Source organism: Pezoporus flaviventris, unplaced genomic scaffold, assembly GCF_033815535.1.
Source record: "Pezoporus flaviventris isolate CSIRO_AGI_PZ_B2104156 unplaced genomic scaffold, CSIRO_AGI_Pfla_v1 ptg000007l, whole genome shotgun sequence".
In the NCBI taxonomy this organism is placed as follows: domain Eukaryota; kingdom Metazoa; phylum Chordata; class Aves; order Psittaciformes; family Psittacidae; genus Pezoporus; species Pezoporus flaviventris.
Window position 1 is genome coordinate 28,903,143 of NW_026892555.1, and position 23,785 is coordinate 28,926,927.

The window sequence follows — 23,785 nt, forward strand, 5'->3', positions numbered from 1 at the left end:
CATTAAATCACTTGGGTACTACACAAATACTGTAATAAACTTGGGAGATGTCAACAGTACAAAGATATGCTTACATGACTGGGTGATCTTAACAATAGGTAACAGATCAAAAGGTTTGAGCACCATGGCATTTTAGGAAACAAATTATGGCAGTTTTAAACTTCCTGACGTGTCATTATGAAACTACTGCCCGTACCTGTTAGATTTTGCTACAGAGGAACTACAGCTGGGCTCTTCCAGCATCTAGGGTTTCCCTTGCAGGTCTTATTCAAATAGGTGAGGAAGTCACTTTGCTGATCACAGCTTTGAGCTGACAACCCAAAGGGTGATGAGCGGAGGCAGTGCCACCTCGCTGTCCACCAAGCACCCTCCAGTTCTTTCTGGTGGGAGCGCTGTGGTCAGTCACTCCTTCCCATTTGATCAAGGTTGTGATGCAGCGCTACTGCGCTACTGGTACCATTTGGTGTTGCCAGATTTCTCTTGATGCCTTTCAGCAGAGTTTTTGTGTATTATGGAGCTCAGTTGATGTTTGTTCCATATGTCTGGGTGGATTCTCTTGGAGATGTCGGTAGGCTCAGCAGCCTGCAGAGCATCGCTGCCACAGACAGAGGCATCCAGTGGTCTTGGTTTCTCTGCCCTGGGGAGACTGCAGGGATTGCATCAACACTTGTTTACTCTGAAGATTATCTTTAATGGCTACTAGGAGGCTGTGGTTTGTCATCACTCCTCTCTGCCTGGTGGTGGCTCAGGGAAGCACTCTTCCCTGAAGTGGTGAGATAATTTCAGCAGCCCCAAACACAAACACTTCTGAAGTGTATTGCATTATTGTCAGGCACAGGCAACCTGAAGGCAGAAGTAAAACTCATTTTTAAGAGCGGGTTCTGTGGAAGTTTAAAGCAAGGAGCCTTTTCTGTGGTGACAGCTTGAAATTCAGGAGTCAAAGGGAGGCTATGTTTATGGTGGCTGCTCATGCTACTGCTACCGTTACCCAGGGTAGCTGCAAAGGTATTAATTTTCTGACTCTGTAGATTAAAGGGGATTCAGAAATTGGCAGGGAAGAATTCCTGAGGGCTCACAGCCCAGTGAGAAAACCAGAGGGAAGGCCCAAGATGAAAGATGCTCAGCAGTCTGAGCACCCCAGATGGGAAGAACGTAATTGTTCAAGGGGCCCAGGCATCCGTCAAGTATTTACTTTAGCTTAGTTGTGTAAGAGCTGTTTTCTGAATCCCAAGGGTGAATTTTAGCTCTGTGTTTTTAATAGGAAAGACTGTTTTAATTGAGATGATTCTTAATAGCATTTATCTGATAAACAGATAGCATTTATCTGTTGTCCAGAAAACCTCACTATTCAGTCTTCCGTTTAAACCGGCTGCCATCAGTTTAAACCCTGCCTTGCTTATTGATGCTACCTGGCATTATTTTAAGTTATTTGTAGATGATGTTTGATTTTGAATGGGTTTTCATCAGATCAGGCTTTAAAGGGTTGTGCGTGGATTCTTCTGAGAGCTATCGTGTTTCTGTAAAAAAAAATTTAAGTTGTAATTATGTCTTTTCCATACTGGCTTGTCCATGATTTTCCCTCTCAGAAGGGTAAAATGCTTGTTGCCATGCAGGTTTTTTCTGCCTTGGAAAGTCTCTTGTAGATTTACAGGTTCAAGGAGCAAAAGACCCCTTGAAATGCTTTGGGAGAGAAGTGGTTCTTCTTACTGGAATAATATTTTCTTTCCACACAGGCAACTCCTCCAGTGAACATTCCAGGGTCAGCAAAATTCACTCCTAATGGCAGTAGCTTTAGCATCTCTTGGCAGTCGCCTCCAGTTACCTTCACCGGCATTCCAGTAAGTGAATGACAGAAAAAGAAAGACATTAAAAGAATAAGTTTTTTAGGCTTTGTTTTGTTTCACAGTGCCTCATGATAAAAGTAAATTTGACATAGCAGATACCAAAAAGAAACCAATTAAATATATTTGGGTCTCTACAAGCAGAGAATTGGATATATGGTATCTTGTCTTTTAACAATATGTTGACAAAAGAACATTGTGGTAGGTGCAGAGCCTGGCACTATGTGTTCTTTTTTGTGCCACTAAGGTTCCTTACAAAACTAGATGTAAAGTCAGCAAGGTGATGGTTATGTTAACAGGCCAACTGGATTCAAGCAGTAGAGCTGTTACCTCAATGAACTCTTGACAATGAAGCATATTTGAAAGGCAACTGAAAGAATAAGAAGAAATGCAAAGTCTGATTCTAGGAGGCTACATATATATAAACCCTATTGATAGCAGAAAATTTATACAGAATATAGGTTCAGTTCATACTGCATTTTTATATTAATATGTATTTCAGTTTGACAGCTTTCTAATGAAGATGTATTAGGTGCATGTATTAGAGGTAAAGTCAGCTCTGACTCTTTTTTAAATTCAAAAAAGTTGGTGTACAAAGCCTCATTTCATAACTGGGACTGCAGAAATACGATGTTTGCTTGTCCCAAACAATGCAATATAGGTGTGTATACTGTAAGGGGAGTTAGAAACCTTTATGGAGAGTTCAAAGGGATTGGGCCTTCTAGTGCCTAGCATGTGAATACTGAAAGTAAATGTAAATCACTATGAGTAGTGGAAGATCTTCTGTATAATGAGTAGAAATAAATATTAATGTAATGTATCCTAATTCTTATTGGAAAGCATTTTTCAGTATAAATTGAAACTCAGTAATCAAAAACCTTTTTGCTATCATAACATCTCATTTACTATTACACTTCATGAATTTATGAATTTTTAAAGTGTGATATATAAAGCGCATTGCTCATCTAGAGAACCATATAGCTTTTTTAATCCTGACAGCGACTATTAGACATGGCAATAAGAGATGCTATTTCCCTCCCTTCTCTTCGCCAAGTAAATCTCCAAAGCTTCTTACTGTCAACTTTTGGCAAACCTTGGAGATTTTCTGCAGAGGCTGTGGCACCCTGCAGGGCTGATAAAAAATGACAGTGGCTGAATCAATTACATTGCACTCTGCCAATGAATATTTATTCAATTCCATCAAGGAGCAACTAACACTAAAAGACATCACGCTGCCAGCAATTTCAGCAAGGGTGCCTTGACAGAGCGTGCTATCCATAAAGTTCCTCGAGAATTTGATTTCACAACAGTGGGGTTGATACAGAGCAATTATGAAGCTGGCTCCTTCTGTGGAGTAGCAGAAATTGGTACCAGGAGTGTTGAGAATCTAAAAATGCAATTAGGCACATTGTAAATCAGACTCTTAAGAGGACAGGATTAGACACTTACGTGTTCAGTTTACTTGTTCAAGCAATAACTTTCATCTGTGGCTGTAGAGTTGAGAGTTTTCAAAAGAATTTAAGAAATGCCAGATCACTCTCTGAGAACTGTATGGAGATGCCAATGATTTAAGTACAATTTCAAAATAATCTCAATACAAAAGCCTGGGGAAGCAGTGGTGATGGCAGCATTATAAACCACTCAAGGAACCGATGAACTGCCTTTATATCTCTTGTGTAACAGCATTTATAGGCTGTTTAGCAAAAAAAAAGGGAAGAAGAAAAAAGCCTTCTAGGTCGGCACACACTTGACTCTTCTGTCATCAGTGAGATTATATATGAATTACTAAGCCTTGCCTGCAGTGAAGAATCACGTGCAGTATGTGAGGGTGCAAATGCAAGGTGATGTTAAATAACTGTACATTAAATGAAAGTTTTGTTTTTCTTGTTTCAGAGTAAATTTGATATTGCTTTATAAAAAAAGGGCTCTCTCAATTCCCACCCTTACACTGGATGTAACTACTTTAGGAAAGCTATAGGTCAGGGGACTTCTTCCTTCTCTTACGAGGTTCATTTAAGCCTAGACCATGTGAAAGAGCCAGCATACTATAAACTCATGCAGTTATATATGTAGGTTGTCCCTGAGATTAGATGTACGTCTGTAGCACCCAAAGGAACTTCAGAGAGTAAGTCTAAACTTTTACTTTTTGCCTGACCCTTAATATTTATTCAAGCAGTTTCCTACAGTGGCTTTTTTCCTACAACACTTTTTTGGCCTGGCCAAACCACTGAGGAGCAAAGGATTAGTTACAGATTTGCAAAAGTGCATAGGTCTACACATTTCTTGATGTTATTGATGATACGGGAATGGGGCCATTCTGTCCCTGATTCCTGAGAAAGCTGTTGCATCCTGGTTTTGAACAGGCTTCTTTCTAGACCTCTATGTCAGAAGCTGAGTCCACAAGACAGACAAAATAGTCTTCTTTTTTGATTGGGGTTTTTTTGACACTTACCGTAGGTGTCTTCCCATTCATTTCAGTGACACTGACCACTCACACCATAGGCATTTATTTAGAAGTCTTGTAGTCATAAAGGAGGAGAATAAGGGGAGCCTCCAAAGTCCTTATGCTTTGTGCTCTGAATCATGCATAAGTTAGATTCCCAAGGCAAATGGAAAATACCCTTTTTCTTACCATTTTCCTAAGATAACTTTGAAGGTGCAAGAGAAGGTTGAATGTTGGCACAGCTATGAGTTGTTGGGTGTACTTCTCTGTAGCAGTAAGGACAAGTTCATGTTTGCTGTACCACTTGAGACTGAACTAGAAGAAAAAATACAGCACAGCATGGAGATATAGAAGGAGGGTGAATTAAATTATGTGAGTGGGATGAGTGGCAGTGGATTCTGTATCTCTTGGTACTGGAGGAGTTAACCACCATATAGTTCCACTTTTATGTCATGTAGGATGGAAGTCGTCTTTAATGCCAGTGTGATCTCTGCTGTGTGATACTGTTTTACCTGCCCATAAGACCCCAAAAGGTTGAACAGGAGAGATCTTTAAGTTTCATAACCTGATGTTTACAGATCACAAATCTTCTCTGTAAGCACAGTTTCCCCCAGGAGATGTAACTGGAAACTCCAGGTCCTTGCTTCAAACAGACACTTTCATTCCACATTAATTTTCTGTGTTAGACAACACTTCAAACGTGAAAAGCCTCCGAGGGCAAAGGTTGCCTTCTCACACCCTCCTCTTAATCTTCTCTGCTGTCACCTACAAAGGAGTACATCTGCCTGGTATTGTTTAGACCTGCTGCAGAGCATATCAGAACGGACTACAGCTCAACTTCAGTGCAGTTTAGCTGCCTTGGCATGCCAATCTGTGCAAACCATTGTGCAGAAACCCTCTCTGGAGCATGAGAGAGGAGGCACAGTGTGCACGCTACAATTACTGCTCAATCCTGTTCTGTGTTTGGAAGCTTTCAGGGTAATTGGTTATAACATAGGAGGCCATCAGAGTACTTTTTTATTCAGTGATAACCAAGGAATACAGTTAGTAGTGGTAGATATAAAAAAACCCTGGAAGAATTGACTGGAGGTCTCTGGTTGCTGGTAATGACTAGAAGACTGCATGGTATGGTAAATGCCAAAGACTAGAAAAGTGTAACTGCTTTGCATTTTGTCTTCAGTATTTCAATCATTCTTCAGTAAAACAAGAGAAGTTGATAAAAGGTAGAGGAAAAAAGCAGTAGACAACAAGCTGCCCTTGACATTCTGGAGTGATAGGACAGAAGGAGCTGGTGTGGTCTCTGCATGTACAAAACATGACTGATGGTAAGCAGGCAGAGGCAGAAAGTAAATTTCTTTCAAATTTTGGAGATATATTCCATATATCAGTAATGGTCTAAACTAGTTCAGTGTGAGCTGCACATGGAGTTACAGCAGAAATTTCTGTAGTTACCAGCCAAGAGTAAAAGTTGATAGAGTGTCCACACTCCGTTAGGAGTACTAGCTTTTTGTTGCTGTGGAGTAGCTATAAAATAGGCTTTATATCAAGGATCAAAGCACATTCAGTAACTCTCTTCAAGTCAGGTCAGTTCTCATTCTTCCAAATACTGTGAGACTTCAAATGGGCAGGAGCGAAGTCACAGCAATGCAGGTAACTCTTGACAGTATCTGCAGCTGTCGCTGCAGGAGGCAGTGACTCCACGCACCAGCTGCCCAAATGAAGCTTTTTGTTCTGTACACAGCAAAAAATGAGTGTTCATAAATTTTTCTGATGCTTTAGATGTGGCCTTTACCCAGGAGCAAAATAAGACCCTGGCAGTAAATAATTCAGGAATTATTTAAGGCCAAGTTTTATGCTATGTGATTACTCGAATAATGCTACCAACCCCCAGGCTCATGCAGGAGGCTTATTTGGAAAGTCTCAGAGGACCGAGCTGTGCCCTTTGCTCGGGAGCATTGACAAAGGAGGACAGACACCTGCTGAGGAGGTTCACAATGCACAATAAAGGAAATAATGCAGTACGTGTTGCTAGCAGTCTTGATCAGAAGGGCTGCCTTGTGCTCCCATTAAAACTTTGAGGGCCACATCGTAACTGCCCTGCAGCAAATCCTCTTTCCCAAGGCTGTCTCCACAAAGAGTGACAATTCACAGACGGGAGCAGCACATGAAATCCCTTTGTTTCACAAGGGGTTGTTGGTATTGATCTCAGCACAGGATGGAGTTTATTCTTCCATTTATTTGCTCTGCTTAAATTGGAGCAAGTTTTCGTAAGAGCCGTTCGGAGTTCTTAAATAAGAATTAGTATATTATTTTCCATATTGACAAGACCTGCAGTGATGCTGATCTATATTCTGGTTTGCTCTGCTAGGATGACTGATACAACAGGAAAACACAATGGAGCTAATATAATGTACCTAGTGCTAAATGAACATCTTTCTCAATAGACCTACAGTAAGTTATGTGTGTGTGTTATACAATGACCTCTCCTGGGTATCCTTGCCACTATGCATCATGAATTGCCTTTCCTGGGAAAAGTGTCGATACTGCATTCATATGTGTATGTTCTTCGTAAGCAGCTTTTTTGTTTGTATTGACAGGTCTCACCAACTCATAATCGTCCTGCAGGGAGTGGAGAGCAGAAACAGTCCCACACAGTTCTTTCATCGCCGCCTAGAGTAGCATTTGGCTTGAGGTATGGCACCATTAACTCCTGCTGACAGACCAGCAGCCTCAGAACCCAAAAGACATTTAGTAAATAAGATGTCAATGGCCAAAGAAACAGAAAACCTCACCACCAACTGCGACTGCAGTTGTTGGGCAGTTCATTACTATAGCACTTCAGAGGTAAGCGTTCTGGACCTGTTTTGCTTTTCATTCCCATCAGAGGTAAAGTTCAGGGGAAAAGTAAGTTGCTGTGAAATGAAAAAGGCAGACTGTGGATCACAACTGCAGGCCTTATGCCAGCATGTCTGGAATTCAGTTGCAGATCTGAATTGCCCTGCAAAGAAACGCTGCCCAGATTCACTGCTCCAACTGAAGCATCCTGGGCATCACTCTCAGATCATTGTATATGCTACAAACCAAACTGAGGATCTTCCTAATTCATGGATTGTACCTATTAATGAATGTTTAGTATTCAAAAAATGTGTAGGTATGCAAGAGAGGAATCACCAGGCAATTCCCATGTGTGACATGCAGCACGTGATATGGGTGTAAAACAATTCTGTCTGTGCAGTTACTTTTTAAAGACACCGGGACCAGTGGCACTGCTGGTGTGAGCAGTGAGTTACTTGCTGTAGCATCACTCCTCAGGCTTGCTGTCTTGCTAAGTGCTGAGTAAAAAGAGGTTCCATTTTAACAGTTACTTTGATCATTTTCTAAACCTGTGAATTTTTGAGTGCAATTTTAAGATGGAAAACGTGACAATTATTACAGCTCTAAAAGCGCATACTGTCTGCCTTGCTGACAGTGGGGACAACAGAGGAGCACATGTAAATGTGCTGCTAAGGAGGGCAAAGGTTAAGACTAGTTCTTGATCACTTTGTTGGTTTTTAGTCACTGAGCTCAGAGCAAACAATGCAGGAAGGACAGGCAAGCTTAGGAGCTGGTAGCTTTTTGCCCTCTTCTGCATAGCTGCTACCTGCTGGTAGTCAAGGTCTGCTGCTCAGAACTATGCAGAAGACTGGTAACACAGCTCTACAGCAAAAGTGACTTCTGCCTGACATGGCCAGGATGTACCGTAGAATAGCTGTGGCTGCCTGTTACAGCTGGGCACTTAGCCTGGATAAAGTACCATTTATGCAGACTGGGTTTAGTTTCTGGCTAAAGTCAAGGCTGTACATTCCTGGGGTCATCCCTGGTGCAGAGGAGCAGGCTCAGAGCCTGTAGAAGCCAGATGAGGAGAAGGACTCCTCCCTCAGAGCTGCAAAGTCACGGCTGTATGTCTGTCTGCTTCCTCAGCTCCCACTTGACTCAAAGAAAACCCAAATCCCTTTGAAAAGCTGGGGTGTTCTCCGCCTACTGCACTCCTTTGAGATTGTTGTCCTGATCTTACAGTGATAAAGCAAAGCTACAAAAGCATGTCATTAACAAGCTTCCCTTTCTCTCTGACAGGAAGCCTAGAGGGGAGGGGAAAAAGTGTCGGAAGGTCTATGGGATGGAGAACAGAGATATGTGGTGTACTGCCTGCCGATGGAAGAAGGCCTGCCAAAGGTTCATCGACTAAAGATTGAAATTGTGCAGAGGATTTTGGGATGGGGGAGGACAACAGCAGAACCAGATTGCTCAGCTGCACTGTATCACTTCCCGTTTTCCCTCCAGTGATGTGGTGTTGGGGGTTTTGTTTTTTCGGGGTGTTTTTTTTTAAAGAGCTTTGTATTTCAAAGTGAAGCACTTGTAGCCAAGGAAAAGCACTAATCAAAACCTGTGTGGAGCAATAGAGAAAAAAAACAAGGCAAGCAAAACCAAGAGCATAAGCAGAAATCTGTCTAAGTATGGAAACCAGAGCAGCTATTAGTGTTTTTCTGTAAAAGAAAGGAAAAAGTTAATTTTTTGCTAACTCTATGAGCTACTTGCTCCCTAAGATCATTTTTAACCATTTCAGTCTCTGTGCCGTGAACGTCTGTATTTGCTAAACTGAACACTTTTACTGAAACAAAGATCTCTTTTTGAAAGCTTTCTAATAAACACTTCAGAGTCCTATAAGCTACAGTTTTCTCAGCAAAAGCTGTACTAAGACTGGAGACTGCTAAATAATTTTCCTGATACAAATCGTCATGATTATATTCTATTTTTGGAAAGGGCATGTGGGGAGGAGTTGGGATTTTCATTTGTTTGTTTATGGGAGCCAAGCAAAGTCTGAATTCACAAGAAGGACAAGCAGTGCTCCTGGAAGATTCTTAAACCAGGCACAGATCAGTGGAGTGGAACAAACTTATTTAAGTACCAAATTGGATTTTGATACTCTAGAGGAAGAAAAGCAGCAATGGAAAGTCACCAGCAGATACTGTCACAACAAGAAGTTGAGAGAAGAAATCCAAGGATGCTTGCTTGAAACCTGTAAGAATAAAATGGGGGTCCAGTAGCTTGTCTTGCCGCTCCCCCATTCCTGAGGGAGGATGAAGAGTTGGACCAGTGCGCCTGTTCCTGCGGGAGGCCTATAAAGAACTGGTAAATGCAGCCACTAAGATTATATGTAATACCTGTTCAGGGACATGATCCAGCCCAGCAGTTCTGCTCTTTGCTTCCTTTTCTCTTATTTGAGAGATTGTTGTTAAGATAAGGTTTGCTCAGCTTTTTTTTTTTTTCACCTTATTATAGTTTCTAAGGTTTATTTGATGCAAAAAGTTGGTAGAGAAAAGAAAATGCCCCCTTTCCACAACATCATCTCATAAATAGAAGTTCAGCAGCAAAGGAGCGATGTATTTATGGTAAAAAAGTCCATTTCTTAACTAATCTTGATACACTAATTAACAAATTTCTGTACTTGCAGGGCTTGGATAGATCTGGGTACTTCAGTTTCCCTGTCTGTGAAGACAGACAATTGTCTAAGATGTCTCTAAGGGGACTCAAGTATCTATACAGCTAAAATCTAGTCCAGAGTTGACTTGATAGCTTTATGAAGTGTGCATTGCTGCTTATGCCTATGTAAAAGCACAGAACAACAATGCAGTCATTTAGAATATACACTATGAATTCAGTGAAGTAGTACTGAAAAGTAAAATCTATAATAGGAGCTACTGAAGCTTATCATCTGATTTTCTTTGAACAAGTTAATTGGGCAATCAGATGCCTCATTTGAGCACACTATTGCTGCAGTTATTTACAAATGGTGTGATTTACATGCACAAGTGGCAAGACACACTTGCATGCACCCAGTTACGTGGTTTTTTGCCCAATGTGTTCTCTAAGTCATTAAAGAAAGAAAGAAAAATAAGATTGAAATCTAGTAAGACCTTGAAATATATACACGTGTGTGTATGAGTATATATATCTATATGAAACTAGATATTGTGTAGTTACATATACATATATATATATATGGGATCACCAGGGAGGAGAAAGATTGTTTTCTTTATAAATACAAAACCCAAGACACTAAAGGTCAGTGGGTATGCATAGCCACTGTATTATCTTCTTTACTCTTAGTAAAATGTGGGTCATGGTATTTCTTTGGATGTTGTATTTTTTTCAATTTCCTTAGTAAAATACCTCATAGTAATTTGTAGTCATTTCAGCTTCAAACACTGAGCTTACTGATGGTTCTACTTTGGTAGAACTTAGAAAATGTGGGATCTTTCCAAGATACTCCTGCCAGTTTCCCCCCCTCCCGCCTCAATTTTTACAAGCACTCTGAGACTAATTATGAAGTGTTCCATAATTAATTTTACTATCGTTAGACTGGCAGTATTTGCCTCTATATTTGTTGTTCCCCTCCTTTTATATTTTCCCTTTTTGCTTTGGAAGATTTTATTGGAAAATAATGTATCAAATTGTATATTGTTTCTGTAATGTCATGGCATCGTGAGCACCTTCCCCAGGGCACTTTACAAATTATTGTAATAAGATTATTCTTTATGAATTTCTGCACGGAAGAATGGTTTTGTTGCCAGACCAGATTGCCCTCTGGTACAGATTTGATACGGATTACACAGAGGCACAAAAGCCACAAATTGTCAAAGCGCGATAGGAAGCTGGTGTTAACGAAACAGAGGACAGAAGATACTTGGTAAATCCTGCCAGGACAAAGCTCAGTTACCAGTGTTTTTACACAACATTTAATCAGCAGTTTATATTAAATCAGTTTTGCATCTTATGGCTGTGGCATTTTGATTCAAAAGCAGGCACTTCTCCAGTTACCATGGATAGCGGTAGAGAGGCAGCGTGGCCACCTGGACCCACATGAAGCGCTCACCAGTCGCTTCGTGCCTTGAACTCAGATTACTTCATGTTGCACGAGCACTGCGGCTCCCACCAGGATCCCCTTCACCCTCCTGACACACCCAGCAGAGAACAGAAACGTCAGCAAAGCCTTTCCTGTGCTGACAGCACCAGCATAATTTGGAATAAGTTCTTCTGGTTTTCAGTCTGTTGCTTCTGTGTTGCTCTAAGCTGTGTCGCTGTCCTTCTAATGTCCATGCATCTCAAACTGCTGCACCAGCCTCTCTGGAAGAGTCAGATTTTTCTGTTTTCCCAAGAAAGGGCTAGCCTGAATGCTGTGGGCATCTGTCATCATCAGTACATGCCATTTGCCCTATTTCGGTTTCTCTGCAGGAGGTAGGTGATTGTCTCTAACTCCCAGAGGAGTGACCCGAATGCATCACACAGCCTCTGTGTGCTGCAGGGATTTGGATGTGGGTTTGTTCATGTCAAGAGCCAGAGCTTCCCCCTGAAATAAAAAAATTGGCAGGATCTATTTTGTTGGCTTTAACCACTTACTAGTATTGATGCTGGTAACAGAAATCGCCAACATCAGTATCAGTGGAGATCAGCTGTACAGATCCCTAATACTTTTCTTCAGGCGTTGTCTTGCTTAACAGAGCTGTTTCCCACTTCCCCCTCTACTCCATCCCCCAAAGATATAGAAAAAAAAGATAATTTTAGAAGTGAAAACTTATAATGGCAATTTTTAAAATGTCACTGTGCTCCAACTGCTCCTATATGAAGCTATTGGATGTTACAAACTCAGATCATCACAGTCATAAAACAGTTTCCACCCAAAACAATGTGCCTGATTCTGTAGTGCCTTGCACGAATATAACAAGATGCAAAGGGAGCAAGAGCTCTTCTATTCCAATTAGCAGGTTTACACTGACTTTTAACCAATGCCACTTGTCACCTGGTGGGTATCTGTTGTGTAAACCAAACCTGTATGCCCTGATGGTGTGAATAAGCTGAGCAGAATGCCTGTCTGTTGAATTGGTTTTTCCAAATCATTTGCCTGGTATGAGCGTCAGCTGTCAAATGATCCCAGACTAATTGCAGCCATTCACTGTCCCCACCATCACTTTGTTCATTCCTTCTCCCCTTCACTTTTTTAAGGTAATGACCAGGTGGGCAACACTACAGGAGGCAAAGCTTTGGCCAGAAGTTCTTGTAGAACTGCATGTAAGAACAATTCCAGCTTCATGCAATATCCCAGATGTTCTTGTCACTCACTTTTTCAGTCATTCTGACCCAATGAGGCAGGATGGTTTTCTCCCTCTTGCTATGGTCTGGGACCAGTGAGAATGACCCTGCCAGGAATTCAGGACAATCACTCTAACTGTGGCAATACAAAGTAGTTTCTTCTTCCCCTGCCTGTAAGTATGTTGAAACACCACCTCAGAAATAGGACATGAAATCAGAATCTTGCTAGCTATGTACAGAGACTTCAGAGGTTACAAGTGAGGCTTGTTTCTGTTGGTTCAAACACTGGTCATCTGGTGGAGAAAGTTGTGCTGCGCTTTTTCATAGAAATATTTTGATAAGGAAACATTTGTAAAGTGTCATCTTGGTTTTATATTTACACTTTATTCGATCTTCCTGTAAGGTGGTAGCAGTCAGTTGCAGCACTGGAACTGAGACCTGTATGGAGTATGGGATTTAATCTGCATTCGTCAGGGGTTTTCTCACTGATAACTGTGGACTGTTACAAAGCATCATAGGTTAGATTTTGTTCTAGTATAAGTTCAGGAGAGTTTTATGGCACCTTTAGCAAAATAGCTAGAAAGTAAGCCACAAGAAAAATTAATCAGGCTGAGGGTTTAAATACATTTTGCATCTGCTAGATACGAGCAGGCCTTGTCTGCATCTGTGAGGAGAATCCAGAACAACCCTGAAAATCAGTCTCTTTCCAGTGACACCAGAAGGTGTTTGCCGTTTGCCAGTCCTCTTGAAGAAATCAGGTTTTACTTTGGAGTCTTTATCTCAGCAATTAGTGTATGATGTGTAATGCTCAAATAAAAGATGTTACTAAAATGCTTGTAAAAACTGCCTTTGGAAGACAGGAAAAGAAAGAGTCAATGCAGATTTCCTCAGGGAACATAAGAGGGATGTAAAGGCAGGGTATAGTTTTATTTGAATGGAAGATGGCTAAGAAATTCATTTTTTCTAGACAAAATTAAAGAGCAATATGTCACTACTTGAATTACTGAAATTAGAAGAAAGCAGTAATTACTGAACAAGGTCTTAATGCTACAGCTTATAATGTTCCAAATAGGGAAAAAAAAACATGTTTGATGATATAAAAATACAGAAAGTGAGCTTGAACCATAACCTAATTATAGTGTAAATCTATACATTTGTATAAATCTTTTAGGAAATCTACTGTAAATATGAAGGCTTCTTGTTTATATAGCTGCTTGGTCAAAGATTACTTTGTCTATAATTGTGTCTATATAATTGTATACGTCATACCAAATTACTTCAGCAAGCAAAAAAATACTACTTTAGCATGATATCCTGGAGGTGCTGAGTACCCACTTTGCAAAGTGCTCATTCTACATGGAATTAAAAAAAAATGTGGCACCATGGGTTTGGTAGGTTTTTATCATATCTGCAAAGGTATCAGCTTCAGGAAACCTAAGATTTTATTAAACCCTGTTAACTGGTACTTTGAAGGAATACATATGCAAATTCTCATTTTTTTCTTTCTTTGTGTACAAAGAAATTACTTTGGGTCCATAATAATTTTTCCTGTCAACTCTTTCTCCTGTATCCAGGGACTCCATTCTGCAAATTCCCAGATATTTATACTGAAGTGAATGAAAGTGAGGATCTTCAATATTAGGACCTAAAAGTGTAAATAGCACCTGGCATCAGAATTTGTAGTATCAGTATTTAGCTGTAGTAATTAATTCTTGCAGTGAAGCCAACACATCTTTCAGGGAAGGGGAGCACCTAACCTATAAACCAGCAGGTTTGGCTGTGCAGAGGTAAAGCTACTGGTACTCCAGCAGTAAAATGTAGGCTCACGTAGATCAGAGCACTCAAGTAGGGGTTTAACTCTATGTGTGAGTTCTCCGTTGATGAGACTACGTGTGTTTCTAAAGTTAGGCACACATTTGTATGCTCTTCTGAAACCAGGCTTTTGGCAAGAGCACATACTCTTATAGCTTTGTTTGAAATATGCACTTTGTAAGACAATCTATCTTTCTCTGCTTTTATGCAATTTATCTTGTATTTAGAGACCAGACAAATATAGAGAATTTTGTTTTCTAATGATTTCTTGCATTGCAGAGGGAAAGAGAGAATGAAGACAGGTTTAACCATACACTTGAGCATGTGAAAGCATTGCCTAGGTTTGTAAACGGTGTCCATTTGCCATCAAGTTCAAAGGAACTAATTTGAGCATGTCAAAAAAAACAGCACATGACAAGAAGGTCACGTTACATAAATGTATATAGTTCCATCTGTATTCCCTGTACGCTCAACACTCCTCCAGGCAACTGGAGTCATCGGAGCTCTGAGTGTGCAAGGAAATACATGTTTCCCTAAAAGCTTTAGGAATGCTGTGCTTTTAAGCCACAGATGATGTTGTCTGTGTAATTTGTAGTGTTAAAAGGAAATAGATGGTAGCCTTATTAACAAGGTGCAATACTTACAAAGGGCTAAATTATGGAAACAAGTCGTGTGTGTCTGTACAACACTTCAAAATGTGCACTCTTTTAAAACTGACTTTTATAGCACTGGGATCTTATTACCTCTCTGAAATTATAATGCTGGTATAATTTTATAACCATTTTATACACCATGAAACAGGATTTGGGATTGCTTGGCTTGAAATTGTATTCTTTTGAAAATAACTTTTAAAATAGAGAGATTCCTTCATCACAGTATACAGTCTGAATGGGATCATACAACATGATCGGCTCCATCTTATATGGAGAGTTCATGCAAGTTTATATAGCTTATATACCTACATAGAAGTATGTAACATCAAGGAGGTTATACAGGAAAAAATTACATTAAAGGTTTGTAGTTCAGTTATGAAAAGGGTTTCAACAATCAAACTAAAAGCTCCACTTACATTTTTTCTCTCCATCTGCACCATGGGATCAGCAGAATACAAGTTGCCAAGTATGGTGTGTCTTGCTATCATACACCTTTTTTTTTTGCTGTTAAATAATGACAGACATGCCATTTTTCCATTGCTGTTATTGTTCTGTCTTAAAGTCCAGAATTAACTAAAAGGCAGAAATAATCTCATCTGTTAGACAAAAGTTCTTTGGTTGTTTCGCTGTTTGACTGACTTACAGCAAAGGCTGAAAGGACAGGCTCAAATTCAGGGACATCAGTTGAAAGAGGCTTGAGCCAGTCAGGTAAGACTTGAAACAGAACTGCTCAGAATCAGATCCCAGTAGGAGGAAACTAGTCTTAAGCAGTCAGTTGCAGAAGTTTTTTGGTTTGTTGTTTTGGTTTTTTTTTTATTACAAGCCTGATGAAAAGTCTTGTTACGCAGTTAAGAGCAAAATGCAGATAGTGGTATAACTAGCTGGGCCCTCGAAGCATTGCAGATTTCCTCAGGAGAGATGCAATTGCTTCTGTAAATAACTGCAGTGACTAGGACTGCTCATACGGGAAAGGGGTGTAGAACAAAAGCATGTGGGTTTTCCTCCATGTGACTATTTCTACTGTAATTGAGAGTGTGAGTGCTTGAGAAGAGGATTTTGCTGATAGGCTTTGTGAGAGGGATGGATAGGCACCCAGGCATATTGGTGGTGCGGTTGGAAGATGTTGGCCCAGTTTCTAGCAATACCAAAGCAGCAGTACTTTGGATGTGTCACTTTGTGACAGATTTAAGAGCTGTTAAGTACATGGTATTCAGCCTGTAATCTACCCTACTGATAGCAGGCCCAGGGAGAAGGAGGATTCTTGGGATGGGATCCAGTATAGCAAACCTGTTGTGAAGGGAGTCACTACCATGATCGTTTGCTGTCAGCTGGAGCAAGTGCTGCACGTGTTATGTCCAGCCTGAGGGAAGTGGTTGTCTGCATTCATTCATGACCCACAGTGCAGAATGCTCTTTTGAAGAATACTCTTTCTTTCAGAGCTTAAAATAAAACTTTTGGAGGACTTTTATGTTATAGAAGGTCACTAAATAAATTACAGTATTGCCAGAGCTGAAACCAGAAGTGGTGGTTTCCCTCCTTCCAGAGCCATGCTGCAGCTCCCTGATCAGCTGGTGGGAGCACGCTCCCGTATGGGCTCTTCAGACCCCCATAACCTTAGCTTTTTCCCCAAGATTTACTGGAACCCTAAAGAGCCCTACACCAGGCCAATGAGTTTGACCCTCAGCTAAAGGAAGCTATTTCCACCTCTTTCCCAACTCCTCCACTTCCTAAACAAGTGTTTTATTAGTAGACTTTCGTAAAGGGGGCATTGCCCCATGACTTCCCAGTGGCATTGCTAACACAGCACTAGCAACCCCTGCATTTGCAAGGAACCAGACATCATCTTTGTTAGTCATGGAGTTTAGCCATATTATTTTAGATTTTATCTCTACATTTCACCTAACAACTGTAGTTCCACAGCAGATTAGGTTGGCATAAGCTTGTGCTACTGTTGAAAGAGCTGTTCTACCCTGATAGAGACATTTCTAGAGAGAAATATCCTGGGATATGCTAGCTTGAACCACTCCTAAAAGTGTAGGTCTGTATAAAATGCCTAAAGGCTACATCAGGATATGGCTTGTTGGGTTGGTACCTCTGCTCTTCATGTGGCAGGCATGACAATACTGCCTTTATCTCACTCTGTCTTGGCTGGAGTCTCATTAAGGGCCTGGACTTGCTCATACTCTTCCAGTATTTAGCTCAGGAGAGCTCCACTAACACATGGTTGCTTAGCACTAATAGAATACCATAAAAACAGCACCGATTTTGATACGGAGTCTTGGAGGTGGTGGGGGAAGAGTTAGATCAATAATCCTACGTGCAGTGAGTCTTAAGACTGTTAACTGTGCCATGGTTTTGCTAAGCAGATACTGGAAGAGTTAAGGGACATGAAAAGCAGTCTTACTGGGCCGTGTTCCTCCCTGGTCCAGGAGTGTCCTGGAGCCAACTTGATGTTATTCAGGGTAGTCTCAGGCCATGCAAGGTTTACTGGGGAATGTGATACCTGTGCAAGATCTGTGGGCCACAGAAAACCAGGGTGTACTTCTTACCCAGACATAATGGCAAGTAGGAAAGATCCTCAGCTGCTTTGCTAGTGCAGTTTTCCAGCCTCTCTTTATTATAGGATCAGTGTAATGGTGATGGGACTGTTGGGAAAAGGTAAAGGCTCATCAGTTAACTGAAGGAAGGTAACTGCCAGCATCAGTTGCACTATATTTGGTTAAACTCTGTGAAGAAAGTAAGTACGTTTTCTTCTCCTCTGCTAGTCATACTATTTCATATAAGAAAAGTATTTCCGTCAGAGAAGGGGGTGAATTTAACACCAGTTAAGCAGCTGCTGGCCAGTTGCCCAGTTTTTATTAATACGGGATTTCTAATACACTCTGTTTGCGAAGTGCAAGTAAGAGTAAGCACTACAGACTAAGACTGCAGTACTTAGAGCCGTACACCCTTCCATCTCACTTGAGTCACAAAAGGGAAATAAGTGCCCACATACATTGTTCTTCCTTTGTTTCCTATCAAATATGGTTTTAGAGAACATAAAGTAAATGTAAGTTCTTTTTTTAATTTTTTTTTTCTGAATTATTATTTTTGGAACCAGAGCATTTCTCTTTCACTCAGTGTAAAATTACTGTACTTTTATTTGCTCTGCATTGCACTTTATGTATTCTTTTCACTTGTTGGGCTTTTGTTAATCTAGTTTTAACTAGAAATTGACCATGAAACGAAGATGTTTTTATAAACATGCAAGTTCCATAAAATACGGCAAATAAACTATTTAGGTCAGAGATGTTTTTAGTGATATGTTGAAATACTATAGCTTCTGTAATTATTTACCGTTTGGTAAATTTAATACATTAATGGATAGTATGGTTTAAAATGGAATGTAAGTAAGCAGAAGACAAAGTTCTAGACATTGGATCTGCTTATTTGCATTAGTTTAACTGATACGGGTCTTAACAAAATTAGTCTGATCTAGATTAAAGAATTATAAAACTATTTAATAAACCAGGTTCAAATGAAAAGAGGTTACAGAAAAGTTGAAATTGGATTAACCTAATTGCTCAAGAAATAGTATTTTCCACCAGGCTAGTGCAGAGCTGTCTAGTGGGCAGTCTGATAAGCCCCTTGTCCCTGGAGGGACTGAATTCATACAAGACACTACCTGAAGTCAAATGGGAGTATGTATTTCCCTGCTATAAGCAGTAGCTCTCCAAACTCTTGTGATTACAAATGCATTTCCAGGGTGACAATAGTACTTCCATTTGTTTTTTTCCTGCCTTCATCCCCTCTAATTATGGGAGCCAGTGTCATAAAGACAATCTTCTTGTTCCTAAATGTGCTAATGAAGAGCTTACTTACCTTCTCTCTGGTTTTGGTGTTAAACTTGCAGCCCTAATACAACGGCATGTAGTTTAGCTTAAGAATTTTTAGATGCCAGTTAAAAGTATTTAAACAAAGAACAGCTACTCTATCCCAGTACAAAATTCATTTAAATCTTGTGGAGCATACTGAAAAATAAAGACCTGTTTTACTTTTACTTTGTCCAAACTCTTTATTCCAAATCATACCTGGGAAGATGGAAGTCTGCAGTGACTGGAAAACAAAGCATACAGTAGTGAAAGAAGAGAGAGATGGTGAGACTCTCACTTTCTTCATGGGCTCTCTTCTCCCAGGCTGATGTGTGTGTGTGCACAGACCACACACAGCTCTGAAGTCCTCGACACCCTTTCAAAAGCGCTTTGTCAGCCACCTCCCACAGCCTTTTAAAGAGGCTTTCAGACATCCTGCTTTTTTACATTTCTACATAAAACTAAAAGCTAACCTCTGCTCCAGTAGCATGATTACTGTCTCACCTTGAGCTGCAAGTAGATCATCCTGCTGATTTTAATCAAGCTACAGTTTTTGTCTACAAAAATGGGCAAGATCTGGGTATTTCTGCATGTTGTAAAGCGGTGGTGTCCTTTTAGGGAGTAACAGGAGACTCTGGAACATGGCAAGTGCACTGCCAAGTGACATGCGAGCTTCGTGCTTGGCATTAGTGGGCACTGGGATACCTGTGCTGAAGACAAATTGTAGGTTAATGTCACGTATACAACCTACCACAGAGCTGAGTGCTGCACAACACTGCTCAGGTCTTGTAAGTGTGGAAAAACTAAGCTTAAAAGCTTTGCCCTAAGCACAGAGTGACTCTGAATACTCAGTTTGAGCTGGAGGAGCAAGAGCAGTGACAGGCCTACTCCAAGATGGCAACCCATCAGGCAGCACAAATAACAGATCTGTTGCCCGACTAGTTTCCCTATTTTCATGTATGTTTGAAGGAAAGCTTAAAAAAGACTTCTACATGATCACAATCTGATTTGATTCTGCCCCCTGGGGGCATCTGTGGGTCAGCGCAGCAGATTTAGATAAGGTACTTCCACTGCCAGTGACTTGCACATAGCAAAAAAATCTGTTTCTTAGAAGCAGGTGCTTTTTCTTTTTTCTTAAGATAACAAACCACAATAAAAATGCCATTCTGCAGCCTTTTGTTAAATTCTGTCTCCCTGTAGCAGCTGCAGCTGGGGAGAACTCTAAAAGTTCAGAGAACCATGGCCATAACTCATCAAAAAGCCTCTGCAACCTATTGCTACTGAAAATGTTCTTGTGCTAGACCAAGAACATAGAGACTTGGGCTCTCCAAAATTCCCTGTTGCTGTTCCTTTATATGAAAATGGTGTTAAAATCTTTGTGTCTGCATCCAAGTCAATTCTGCCTGCTGAACCAAAAGCACTTCCAACAGACTTCAGCCATGCAGGGAGTCATTCTCAGTAGAAGTCATGATGCTCCAAACATTCTGAATGTTTTTCTTAGAAACATTTGCAAAATTAGCAATGTGAATGTTAATGCCTAAAAGTCTATGAAAAGAACTGAGTGAAAATACTGAGAAGAATGTGGTTGCACTTGAGATGTTGAAGAAAGACTACTGAATTACTAATTTGCTAAGCACTTGCTCCTGAGTTTGATTAATGCACTAAATCAGCTTTGGACACAGTTACTTCTAAGAACCGAGAAGGAATACTTTTTTCCTCGAGTTATCCAAGTTATTCATAGACTCATAGAATAGTTAGGGTTGGAAAGGACCTTAAGATCATCTAGTTCCAACCCCCTGGCATGGGCAGGGACACCTCACACTAGACCATGTTCCCCAAGCTCATTCACTTCGGTAATAGTTTGTTTCTATTTACTGGGTTTTAGAATGAGCAAATCTTGTCCTCTTGCACTTCTAATCTCCATTGCTTGTAGGGAAAGAATCTTTTCTGCTGTTTCATTTCCCAGTGAATGATCAGGTCACTAGCTACAGGCAATGTTTCTTCGTGTAGATTGAAAAATAGGCTTTGATGAATTTACTCCTCCGTGCAATTCCTGATTATCTGATTATTTTTTCTAGCTTCAAAAATGCTTTTATGCAATTTTCATAGATATGGTTGAATAACAATTGCAAGGAAGAATTTTAAGTAATCCAGTAAGTGTTTTAACCACTTCTTTCCCTAAGTAAAAGTTGAGAACATGAAGAAACATGAAGTATCATGAACAAAGTCGATTCATTGCTGAATTAAATATTTATAAAACATCTTGATTAGTAAAAACAGTGATCTTTGTGGAAGTTGCCTTTAGGAGCAAACCACTATGTTTTAGTAAGTATAGCAAGTGCGAAAGCAGGTTTCTTCAGAAAAAAACACAAATGGAAAACAAGATTAAGGTAGATCATTTAAACCAAGGTTTTCTCCTTGTCTTTAAGCCAATCCTGCCTGGTATGTTACTGTTGTACATTCCGGGATGCTCAGGACAATAGACATTCCTCAAGGGAAGCAGCTAGGTTCCAAAGTGTTAACTGAAAGAAAAAGTGAGCAAACTCGTAAGATCTTCTAGCACAGCGACTGCCAAAAAATGCCAAAAATCACTCTTCGCCTCTGAACTAGAATTCAGCATTTTAGAAGAATCGTGCTTTAATGTAGCTCACACACCATAGTTAAAAGCAGATTTCTGTTGGTTTGCTTCTTTGTCTTACAGGGCTTGTGCTTGATAATAAACCTCAGAATGGGGTATGCCAATACCTCAGATGACCACAGTTAAATTGGAATCTCTCAAAATCCCCAGATCTATTACACGTTATTACAGAAACAACAGTCTTTGAATGAAAAACTACTTAAAATTAGCTCAAAAAAAGTAAGAAGAAAAAGAAGCTAATGCTTTATTTGGGAAATGCCATTCAGCTACCATTAACTCCTAGGCTGTGTGCTTAACTGGTCTCCTGTAGCTTTTTCAGGTTGCATTTTTGTTGAAAGCAAATGCTGATGAAACTACATAGCAAAGAACTTTCCCTTGATCTTTGTAAATGAATGTATACATGCGAACTATGCATTTTCATACAGGTGCATACTGTACCTTGAATCAGTTCAACTCCAACCTCTTCCCCTAGGTTAGTAATCGCCAAACTTCAGGAGCTGAAGGTGCTCCTATCTCTTTTAGCAAATGTTTGTCTCCTGTCTTGTTTCTGCTCTCCAAAAGCCTGAGGTGCAGGACAGAGGTATGCTGAGCTACAGCTCATCAGGAGCAGAGTGGCCGGGGGCTTGTGGCCAAGCAGGGGTCTGGCATGCTCTGGGGAACCAGTCTGGAATCCCAGGCCCAGCATATCCAAGCAGAGGGATGGGGTACCTGTGCTTATTCAGCACCAGCATCTCTTGCACTTCTGCTCAGTGTCTTGCATGCTTGGGCAGAAGTGCGGGACCAGGAGCTGCTCTCTCACACAGGGTCAGTAAGAGTCCGCAGCAACACTAGAACAAGCTATGCCAAGGAGGTGGCCACTGCAAATAGGGCTTGCAGCCATGATCCTCCCCGTTAAAAGAACCTTTTCAGCCACCCTACCAGCCCAGGTTTGTTCTTGCCACCACTCCTCCACAGTGCTCTGCAGCACACCACTTAGGATGTGTGGATGACTCCTTAGGGGTTGTAGACTCACGGCTGAGACCTGATGCCCCAGATGATGTTATGCTCAAAACACCCAATCCTTCATCCTAATCATTGACTGGACTCCAGGGCTGGGATGTGTAAGAGACAAAAGATCAGATCTTGTTTTTAGTGTAACATCTGTTGGAAGAGAGTAGGAAAGATGGAAAATGGGTATCTTGTTCTTGTAGTCTGTGCAATTAAATTAATGAAAAAGGTATTGCATGTGACATTCTTACTTAAACTTTGGGTTGTTGCTGTACTGTACATCAACCCAGCCTGGTCAGTTAATGAAGTGTGTTTCTTACAGCTTATCCTATGGCAAGAAAGAAAATTGGAAGTATTAAGAATATCCTTGCTTTAGAGTAAAGCAAGCCTGGAGAGAACAACAAAGAAAGATTCTGTTTATATGCAAACTGTTTAAACGTTTGATACCAGTCTGAAGGCAGTAGTATTCTTATCTATCCAGAGATGTGCACTGTTCTAGGTTGTGTTTAATTGAAAAATATTTTTGCAGTATGTATCTGTATTTGATAGGCTAAGGCTTCCACTTTATATTCTTTACAGGAATTAGAGTGGAAATTATGTTTTCCCCTTCATTGAACTACCTGCCCATGCTAGATGTTCATTTGTGTAAAGAATATTTCTACTACTTCAGAGGGGTTTGGGTTGATTTTTTTTAAACACTGTCCTTTTCAAAGAATTCAGTGCTTTTTGTATGTTGCTCAATAGAAAAACATACTCCTTGCAGGGCCCTGACCACACCATCCAAGAACTCAGTGACTTGAAAACAGTGCTTGAGGGCAGGGCTTTGGGTTTGTCAGCTTCTGCATCTCCCATAGACATGACTACTTCTGTCAGTGGGGGCCCTGCCCAGGAGGGTTGGGCAGAGGTGGCTGTAGGGATGCTCAGACTGGTCCAGGAGGCTCTCTGGAGCTGACACATCTCTGGTACCAGGATGCACCAGAAACAATATAACAACAGCAACAGAAAGACACTTTCCATTTCTCTGCAACTGCCCAGTGTGCTCAGTGTAGCTCCAGCTGCAGTCCTTCAAATCAAAGCTTGGACTGCAACTGCCAGTTCTCTGCTGTCCCTTCCTATCACAAGGTTAACTTTCTAAAATAAGAGGGAGCTTCCAACTCTGGCACTGATGGAAATACTGAATACTTTTAATATATATATATATATTTGGAAAGTATTTGAAAAAAGCATTTTGTCTTTTTTTATACAACTTTTAGCCAAATAGAAGTATTCTGATTATTACTTCTGTGGATACCTGTCCACCTGTAAATAAACTCACATATTCAGATACATGAATCTGAAGAAAAAAGATAAAGACTGTTCAGTGGCTATGCGCTTTGCTAGCTGTTGGTTCCTTTGTACATAGGAGATAACTGTTTAAATGTTGGGTGGGGTTG

At 40.5% G+C, this 23,785-nt stretch overlaps 1 protein-coding gene across 1 annotated transcript in view; it reads left to right on the plus strand.

The window, feature by feature from the left end:
- ZNF704 (zinc finger protein 704) overlaps positions 1–11,098 on the plus strand; it is an 88,331-nt gene extending 77,233 nt beyond the window's left edge. The window contains exons 7-9 of the mRNA XM_061448221.1: positions 1,734–1,838; positions 6,882–6,976; positions 8,398–11,098. Coding sequence (XP_061304205.1) covers positions 1,734–1,838; positions 6,882–6,976; positions 8,398–8,509 — 312 coding nt within the window. The 3' untranslated portion in view covers positions 8,510–11,098. The remainder of the gene's footprint in view (positions 1–1,733; positions 1,839–6,881; positions 6,977–8,397) is intronic.
- Positions 11,099–23,785: the final 12,687 nt, after the last annotated feature.